General features: G+C 52.5%; 1 protein-coding gene across 1 annotated transcript; it reads right to left on the bottom strand.

Annotated features, from left to right (window-relative positions):
• Positions 1 to 354: 354 nt before the first annotated feature.
• Positions 355 to 9,366, bottom strand: RGR (retinal G protein coupled receptor). Its single transcript, XM_087824099.1, is given in 8 exon segments — positions 355 to 487; positions 910 to 1,002; positions 2,322 to 2,468; positions 4,071 to 4,223; positions 6,332 to 6,451; positions 7,440 to 7,562; positions 7,564 to 7,597; positions 9,288 to 9,366. Coding segments are annotated over 8 exon segments (882 nt in total).
• Between the last annotated feature and the right edge of the window lie 405 nt (positions 9,367 to 9,771).

Genomic DNA, 9,771 nt, shown 5'->3' with positions numbered 1-9,771 from the left:
CATTCAAACCTCGCAATAGCCTATGGAGTCCATATTAATATCCTTATGTTATGGTTAGGAATGGGCTTTCCCAGGGCCTCTGGCCTCTGGCCTCTGTGTGGGGCCATGACTAACATTCAGCTCTCTCTGGCCCCCAAGCCCCAGCTCCTTTCATGCAGCCTGGTTTCTCTCTGAGTCCCCTGTGTTGAGCCTAAGCCCAACTCAAAGGGCCATTAGGGATGGAGGATGCAAGTCTGGAGCTCGGCCTCTGAGGCTGCTGGTTAGGACTCCATGGGAGGCCTCCCAGCATGGGGCTCAGTCTAGAGCGGCAGGGTGGGCCTGGTCTGAGCAGCACCATGGAAAAGCTCATGGTGCTCAGTCCCACTCACTTCTCTGTGTGGATAGGCATTACCAGATTCCTCTGTGAACCATCTCACCACCCAGGGCATAGTTCACAGTGTTGACTGTGGGAACCATTTTCGCAATGAGAGAGGGCACCTGTTGTGGCAAAACATCCGGGAAAGAAATTTCAAAACCTCTGCTCTTCTTCCTGGCCCCACCTGGTGACCCCAGTGCCCCCTCCCCCAAGCCACCAATTATTTATCCTGCTGCCTCCAAGCCTCCCCTGACTAGCTGTCCAGTGAGGTATGGGAACACCTGCCCTTGGACACAGTCTCAGCTCCTGACCCCAGAATATATGTTTGCCATCTGGCTGGCTGTCCCTGTCATCTCACCTGAGGCTTAGGCAGCATTAAGCAGCACCTAGCCTGGGTGACAAACAAATTCCCAGTGAATTATAAGTGTTCAAAGGAAGAGAGAGAGACAATCAAGGAGGCAGTAAAACAAGAAAGAGAGATGGGGTGAAACAGAGGAACACAAAGATGGAGAGAGTTCTAGCTCAGGTGCTGGAGGTGTGTGCACCATCTGCAGCTGGGGGAGATGAAGGTCACATCCGTGGTGGCTGCGCATGGGCGCAGGAGGGCATAGGGCCCCAGCCAGCAGCAGCACCCTGGTCAGCCTGTCCTGGGTCCAAGGGGCGGTTTCCCAGGAGCGAGACAGGAACAGGAGCAGGTGTCTGGTACCACCTGGGCGCACAGGGGGGCGCTCGACTTACACTCACTTTGGGGTGGAAGTTGCTGTTCTGCTTCCCGCACACAGGCAGCGACAGGTGTAGTCTGACCCTGAAAGTCGGTGTCTGTTTTTCTGGTCTCTGTCGCCCTTCAGGCAAGAAGGGGACTTACGCTTGCACCTGAGCCCTGGGCCAGGGCGTGGCAGCCTCTGCCACAGCTGCCAGAACCGGTGGTCTAAGGTCAACTGGCAAAAGGAGAAAACTCGTGTGGCAGCCTTGTCTTCTGGCCGATTGAACCTCCAATAAATAGGGTGACCTGGAGCCCCCAGGTGGGGCCCGGAGGGGTGGTGAGCAGGCGGGCGCCCCCTGGGAGCCCAGGACGCGCTTCTGGTCCCAGCACAGGCCCCTGTCCTCCTGCTCCCTCAGGGGAGCCCGACTCCAGCTGAAGCAGATTTTCAGGGTCCTTTACCAGTTCACAGGGAGAAAATAATGCGGCGGATTAAGTGTCTCAGCGACGGGAGCATTTCTTTCAGGCACCTCTCAGGTGGCGGGGTCCCAGCCCTGGGTTGAGCCCACCCTGCTGTTCCCAGTCGTGCGTTTGATGACTGCTCAGCTAACCCCTCAGCCTCAGGGCTCTAGACTGTGACATAAGAAACAATAAAACCTTCCTTCCTCTGAGAGTAGCTGCAAAAATGAAAAGACACAGTTCACATAAAGTGCAATTAATATCTGGGTTTTTAAAAATCTTTGGTGTTTGTTTTGATTCATCTGCTAGAGATTATCCAGGTGACAAAGTTAAAAGGAAATGGGGGCAAGGGAATATTCATGTAGAAATTCAGAAGTGGCCAGAGGGATTTAACCTGAAGTGCTACTTTTCCTGGACAAATGTGCTTACAGGTGTGATTTTAAGTTGTGTGGAACAGCATGTGCCTGTGATTAAGTAAATCATCTCCAAGTGATTCAAAACAGCATTTTAAATGTATGTAATTTTGTGCCAATCCTCACATCCTTGAGAAGAAAGAGACGTAACAGTGTGAATGGTGACCAGCAGGGCCCTGGCTTTCAGGGTTACAGTGGTTGTCCCATAAGTGTAAGCCATCCTGATCCTTCCTCCGGGTCTCGGCGATCCCCAGCAACCACAACCACAGGAAGGGTGCGTTCCTGCCCTAACACCCTATGAAAGCTGGATTTTCTTCTGATTGTTGAAAACACAGAAACCCCCTGAATGCTGTCTGCCACATCATTCATGTTCCCTGGTGTCCCTGAGCAGGACAGATTTCTTCTGCTCTAGGAAGTAGACCTGACCTGGGGACAGCCAGTCATCCCAAGTTTCTGCTCCAGGAGCCGACAGGATGGGAGTGAGATGAGGAGGGCCAGGAACAAGTTGAAATTGACCATAATGAAGAGGAAGCTGGTGAAGCTTCTGAGGGCCGAGGGGGTAGAGGAGTGAGGGTTATCTCTCAAGGATGATAGCGACCCGTGAAGGCCCCTGAACCTTTGCTCTGGACAGTCCCATGCAGGGAACTTCTCCCATCAGGTGGGTGCTCAGAGTGTGGATGCTCCTGGGTCCCAGCCAAACTCCCCTTAGAGCAAGGGAGCCACTAGGTCCTCCTGGAACTTGCCCTAAGGAGCCAGGGAGCTGAGATGACAGGGAGACCTCCTTCAACTAGCTGTTGGGCAGTTCAAGTGCTCAGCTCTGCATGTGCCCCAGGCATGGAGAATGGGACACTTCTGCTTGGAAACCATGTTTACCAAATGGAGATCTCAGTGGACCAAGAGGAAAGAGCATTCCAGGAGTGTTCCTGGCTCAGGGATGTGAAAGGGGCCTGTGGATGACAAAGAGACTGGGCACCGTGTCACTGTGAAATTGCTGTGGTCATGGGAGGTAGAAGGGATGACCCTTCATTAAGTAGATACCATGTCGCCCTGGCCAGTTTGGCTCAGTTGTTGGAGTGTCGGCCTGCAGACCAAAGGGTCTCAGGTCCGATTCTGGTCAAGGGCACATACCTTGGTTGCAGGCTAGATCCCCAGCCTTGGGGCATGTGCAGGAGACAACCAATCGATGTGTCTCTCTTACCGATGTGTCTCTCTCACATTGATGTTTCTCTCTCTCTCTCTTTCTCTCTCCCTCTCTCTCTCCCCCCTCCCCACTCACTCTGAAGCAATGGAAAAAATATCCTCGAATGAGGATAATAAAAGAAGATACTGTGTTTACCTTGCCGCTGTCCACTAAGGACTGGTGGGAGGAAGGGATGCCAGAAGAACTGGACACAGCCTGGGGAAATACCTGCAAGGAGTGCCATGGTGGGATGCTGGGAGCAGACCCAGGGTTCTCAATGGGTTTCACCTGGAAAGATGTTTCATTGGGGCAGATGCTTCATGTGTAATTGTGAGTAAACAGGTGAAGCAGGTGAATGACACATGGTTCTAGTAGAAGTAAGAGGGGAGCTGGAGCCCATGTCACCCCTCCTCTAATGGGTCTTCATAAGTCCTGATCTTCCCAGAGTCTATGGGTGGGGCAGTATTGGACATGGGTCCCTGACAGTGGAGTCATGTAGCATTTACTCCTGTCTCTCTAGGGCATGACCCAGGGACTGGCTCCTGCAGATGCTCAGGGAATTGAGAGACCTGAACACTATGCCTAGGAGGTTCCTCCTAATGCAAAGACCTTAGCAAGGACTCCCTGTAGAAATCAATAAAATCAAAGCTTGGACAGCTGACTGTGCTGAAGATGGCAAAGGGGTCACGGAGCTCAGAGACTGTTATAATCAACACAGGCTAATGGCTCACTAGATGATGGCCCTTCTGGGGCCAACTCTGCCACTCAATTTGCATAATATTTCATCCCTTGGCCAGTGTTCAGAATGGGCTTTTCCCAGTCCCACTGTCAACCTGCAAGTGGGTGTCATAACTAAGGAGTTGGGATTGTCTGGCAAATGTTGACATTCTCCCATTTGGATTTTCAGTGATGTCCTAGGGGCTCACAGGCAAGATTCCCATGGAAGGGAGCCTTCCACCTCACCTGTCACCCCTGGAGTAGTCCATGGTGAAGCATGTCCCCAGAGGCTCATAGTCATAGTGGCTCCAGCTCAGGAGGGGCAGTGCTGCCAAGAAGGCAGAAGATAGCCACATGAAGAGCACCCAGGATACTGCTGGGTTCTATGCCAGTTAGCTGCCTGCATGGACAGAGGAGGAGGGTGGTTGGGAGGAGGCGATGGCTTTCAGAGTGAAACCCAATGGACCTCCTGGTCATGCAGCATGACCCTACATCTTGCTCTGATGCGCGACAGCTTAGTGCCTCAGGCAGGCGAAGGGCTTCTCTGAGTCTCCCTTTTTCTTCTCGACTGACGGGAGTGATGGTTCCTGTGCTGGAGGGTTGTTATGAAGAGTAAGAGATGCTAGATGATGGGGCAGTCTCCTGGTAGACTCTCTGTCCTATCTTCTTTAGAGGACAGAAAAAGAAGGGGTGGTGAAGAGACAGATATGCTTCCCAAAGCTAAGTTGGGAAAGAAACATGGACGACGGTTCAGGTGAGGGTCATTGGGGGAGGAATATGGAGTCTGGACTTACCACCATCTCAGCTCTTGCTCAGAAGCAGGCCACTGTCTCTGTTTTCAGAATACTCTCTGAGAACTCTCCACTTGGGGTTTAGGACATCATCTCAGTGCCCTGGCAGAGGCTAGGTCCTGACAGAATTTTGTGGTGTGACCATCCTACTCACCTGACCTCCTTCATGACCCCTCCACCTGTACCCCTTACAGGCAATTTTTTGGCCTGGAGAGAGGAGTGCGACTTTTCCAAGGGCCAGGGGCTGTGTGTATAGGGGAAGATCTGTGATTCTGAAGGGGCCATGCCCAGGGCTTCAGGCCATGCTGACCATGTACCCCCCAATAGCCTCCATACCAGGCACATCTGTAGCTCCAAACTTGGAGACCAGGAGACAAAGGGAGAGACTACCTCTGGAGGCGCCCAGGCTGTGCCTAATCCCAGCTCTGCCCCTATTGGCTGTGTGGCCCTAGACAGCTCCTTAACTTCTCTGAGCCTCTGCCTCCCAGTCTGTAGAGTGGGGCTGCTGTGAGGGTTAGCCGAGCCACAGTTCACTACGGAGGTTTGCACGCCCTGGTGAGAGTAGGGTTCTAGACAGTGTATGGGTGAGCATGTGTTTTATATTAATATGTATTAAAATTGTAAGAACTGTGATGTCACAGATATTGTTTAGAACAATAATAAAGCAGATGTTTAGAATTTTAAAAGTGACTCACTTCCAAGAAAGAAACATCAAGTAAATAACAGCAAGCGGTGCACTAATCTGGCCAATTATGAAGATGGTATTTGACAAGATATCTTGGGAAATCTAGAGCTAGTGTAGTGCTCGTGAAGCTCGGGCATGGCACAGGCTCTGTGGAGGGTGAGGTGTGGGGCGCATGCCCAGCGACATAGGAGCGCGTGCGAGCGCACACACACACACACACTCACACACTCACACACTCACACGCGCACACACACGCACACACACACACTCACACACACACGCACACACACTCACACACACTCACACACACACTCACACACACACACGCACACACACACTCACACACACTCACACACACTCACACACACTCACACACACACTCACACACACACGCACACACACACTCACACACACACTCACACACACACGCACACACACACTCACACACACTCACACACACTCACACGCACACACACACACTCACACGCACACACACTCACACGCACGCACACACACTCACGCACACGCACACTCACACACGCACACACACTCTCACACACACTCACACGCACACACACTCACACGCACACACACACACTCACTCACACACACTCACACACACACGCACACACACTCACACATACTCACACGCACGCACACACACTCACACACACACACACACACACACACCACCTTTCTGCTCCCCAACAGTACCTGTCATCAAGGACATTTTTTGTATCCATGCTCTCATTTGATTTTGAGAATAAAACTGAGATTGGTTACAAAAATCACCTCACAGGAGAGGAGAGTAAGGTTCAGAGAGGGTCCCTGACTTACCTGAGGCTACAGCAAGGACACAGCAGCCTTTCCAGCACAGGCAGTCTTCCTCCTTTCCTGGGGGCCTACACCCCACCCTTGTGAACTCTCAACCCCACCCACTCTCCTTTGAACTTGGAAACACTGAGTAGATTTTCACCTTGATCACCCTCACTGCGTGGATGTCCCTCCACCCTGGGTGCCCAAAAAATATATGGGTGCAGGAGTGATGGTAGCAGCCCCAGGCGACGGCTGTGCTGCTGCGGATGCTGGCCAAGGCTGCTGCAGAGCCCTGGAAGCCCTCAGCCTGGCGGCCGTCCAGACCATAGGGTCCACGCCCATGGAGACACTGGGCAGTGACCCTCCCCTCTGCCCCCGCCCTTCCCTCCCCTGCCCAGCAGTAGCTTGGAGGGCACCTTCCTTAACGTTGGCCAGCTCTTCAGATAAGGCCTTTATTATCTGTTTTTCCTGTGAGAAACGGGCTTAGCATGAACCATGCTGTGCTTTATTTGTGGGGGTGAAGGTATGGAGCCTGTGAAGACTGCGGGCTTAGCACCATGGTGGGGACAAAGGTCTCTGTGTGAGCAGGTGCCTTCATTACAGTACACGGAATGCCCTGGTCGAAATACCTTTATCCATAGATGGGGAACTGAGGCTCAGGGAAGACAAGGTACTAAGCTAAGTTCAGAGACCAGATGAAGGCAAGTCCGAGGCGAGCCAAGGGAGGGTAGAAGCTCCAGCTGCCCCTCCCACACCTGAGCAGAGGCAGGGGTCACAGCAAGGAATCCTCTCTTCACTGATCTGGACCATAGGTCATTCACCCCAAGATGACTCCAGCCTCCATCTGGAGTGCCCCATGTGCAGTCCGCTTAAGAATCAGTCTTGCAAACACCTGAGGCTGTGTCGGGAGACCCTGGTTTGCCCATAAGGAGGTCTTAGACACTTGTCAAAATCCTGTTTGCTTTCACAAACACTTATTTGGGGCTTCCCAGGCACCAATTATTGTTTTAAGTTATTTACAAGTAATAACAAGTCAGTACTTCCAACCACCATATGAGTTAGGTAATAATATCCAATCTAGAGAAGAAGCCAAAGTTTAGAAATAGTGGAGCCAAGATTCAGCCAGCTCTGTTGGTCAGGTTTGAGCAATTCTTGTGTTCCAGAAGTTGGCTGTGGTTCTTTGGGGGGTCTGGGATTTGGAGCTAACCTAGTTCAGCTGCTCCCACCCCCAGGGTCAGTTTTCTGTTGGTAGGAAGAATGCTCAGCATCCAGAGGTCAGGCCCTAGGCAGGACTTCAGGGCCCAGGGACTGGGGAGGGGCTGGTACCGGAGGAGGCTGGATATGGCTCCAACAAGGGCATTTAGGCTGATCCCACTGTCTGCCAGAGCCAAGCTCAACACCAGCAAGTGGCTAGGGGTCTGAAGCTCCAGGTTCTTGCAGAAAGAGGATGGTCAGGCTATTGAGGCTGAGTCCGGAGAGAGCTGAAAGGAAGGTAGGGGCTGGCATTGGGGGCTTGTGAGGCTCAGCTGGGGTCAGAACCAGGAGCGTGGGTTGGACAGAGCTTAAACAACCCTCCACCCCTAACCCTTCGTGGTCAGCAAGACTCTCAGTGAAGCTCATCCTGCACCTATGAGGAGGCCACTCTCCTTGCCACTGCTGCCTAGCTTGGCAGCCACTGAACCACAGGGCCAGCACCTGTGGAGACCCGGCAGTGACCCCTCCCCTCTGCCCCTGCCCTCCCCCCTTCCTGCTCTCCACCACTTGCAGTCTAATGAGAAGACAGAAATGGGAGAAAACAAATAAAGCACAGCATGGTTCATGCTAGGGCATCATCACCAGGGGCGTCCCTGGGCACAGTGCTCAGCACTTACACAAATCCTCTCATTCAGTCTTCTCTTGGATGCTGTCCTCTCAATTTATGGCTGGGAAACTGAGGCTCGGAGATGCTAGCTAACTTTCCCTGAATACGTAGCTAGTAAGTGGTGGAGTTGGGAGTCGAGCCCAAGCTTTCCAAGTTCCAGAATGCCTTCCCTAAGTGCTTGGGGCAACGTCAGGCAGCACCTCAGAGAGGAGGGGGCTTCGTAAGAGCTGGGAGGTGGTCTCAGGTGGCAGACAGACACGACCTTGACTTTCAGCCTGGTCTCTCCTTATGCTCACTGAGCCTCGGCCTCTCCCATCTAAAGTGGGGAATGGGGAAGCATCCTGTCTTCAAAACTGAGTATTTACCAGGAAGACAGGGTGCAGGAAGAGCATTCTAGAAAGAGGTACAGCATGTGCAAAGATATATAGTGGTAAAATTTCAAGGCGTGTTTAAGGACTTGGAGGGACCCTAGATTGTAGGGTTCCCAGCTGAGAGGAAAAGAGCCTGGGCCACCAGGACCAGCCTCATGGCTGTTGTTTCCTCTCCACTGTTTGTTCTTGTTGGGTGAGAAAATATGCAGGTTATTTCTCTGATCTGCTCTGAACTAGGGTGGCATCCCCACCAACCTAGTCTTGGGCTGGCCCAGCTCCACAGTCTAGAGTCCCAGCTCTAGCTTCAGTGAGCATCTTAAGGATTTGGGGTTGAGGCTGGCACCTCATGGACCCAGGTCACCCCTAGAATGGAAATGCTTAGGCACGAGAGAATGGAGATGTGGCAGTAATGGGGGTGCTGGAGAGGCTGGGAGTGAATGAACTATAATCCTTGGATATCTACCGCAGCTAGCACTCTATACCCATGATCCCACCTAACCTTCATCACCACACACTTGGAATGTCCAGGCGCCGAGGGTCAGAGAGCTCGAGTGACTTGTTTATAGGCACACAGGTGGCAGAACTGTCTCTAGAGCCTACCAGGGGCCTGAATACAAGATTCTTAACAGAATTTCCAGGGAGCAGATTAAACATTTTTCTTGCTAGAGGGACAGTGTAAAGGCTCAAACCCTGTTTTTTGGTCATGCCCTGGGTAGATGTCCCCTCTCAAAGTCCCTCCCTCCCTGACCCTTGTGTGGTTTCTGTCTCTTGCCTCCCAGCCTGCAGGTTGCATCCCAAAGGTGCAGCCATCAAAGCCCCCATGGATCCAAGCACAGAAGAATAAGGTTTGGGGACCTCTCCTTGCCAGCTTCAGAGCTGTGGCCTAGGTTCTGGGAGACCACTGGGCCCCTGCTTCACCTCGGGTCCTGCCTGGCTCACCTTCCACCAGCAGTACCATCCCCACAGTCAGCACCTCCAGTTCCGCAAGTTCTATGGGCAGGGACCTGGACTCTGCCATTCTTGCCTTCCTCCTAGCTGGCCCAGCTCTTCTCTGGCTCCCAAAACCAGGATCTTCCCTTTCAAAGGGCCATACACGAGCTGCACATGCAGATGATTATGTTAGACTGTGGGCTCCTTCTTGCTGCCCCTCCTTCCAAATCTCTCTCTTGGCCCAAGCAGAAGGAACCCATTCACCGGTTGCACAGTGCAACCTTTGTGAAACCAGAATCGAGTCATGTCTTATTCATTTCAGCCCCACCAGGCAGGATTAAGGACACAGAACAAATGTGTGTGTGGTTGACTGCTGAATTAGAAGAGTTGCATAACCAAGGGAGAGATGGGGAACAAAAGGAGGGATTTGAAGCTGCAGCTGTGCCTGAGTCAGGACCTGACATGTGTGTAGGTGCTGACAAGCTGAGTGCTG

Source organism: Miniopterus natalensis, chromosome 14 (assembly GCF_054644295.1).
Source record: "Miniopterus natalensis isolate mMinNat1 chromosome 14, mMinNat1.hap1, whole genome shotgun sequence".
Lineage (NCBI taxonomy): Eukaryota > Metazoa > Chordata > Mammalia > Chiroptera > Miniopteridae > Miniopterus > Miniopterus natalensis.
This window is presented reverse-complemented; position numbering and strand designations above follow the sequence as displayed.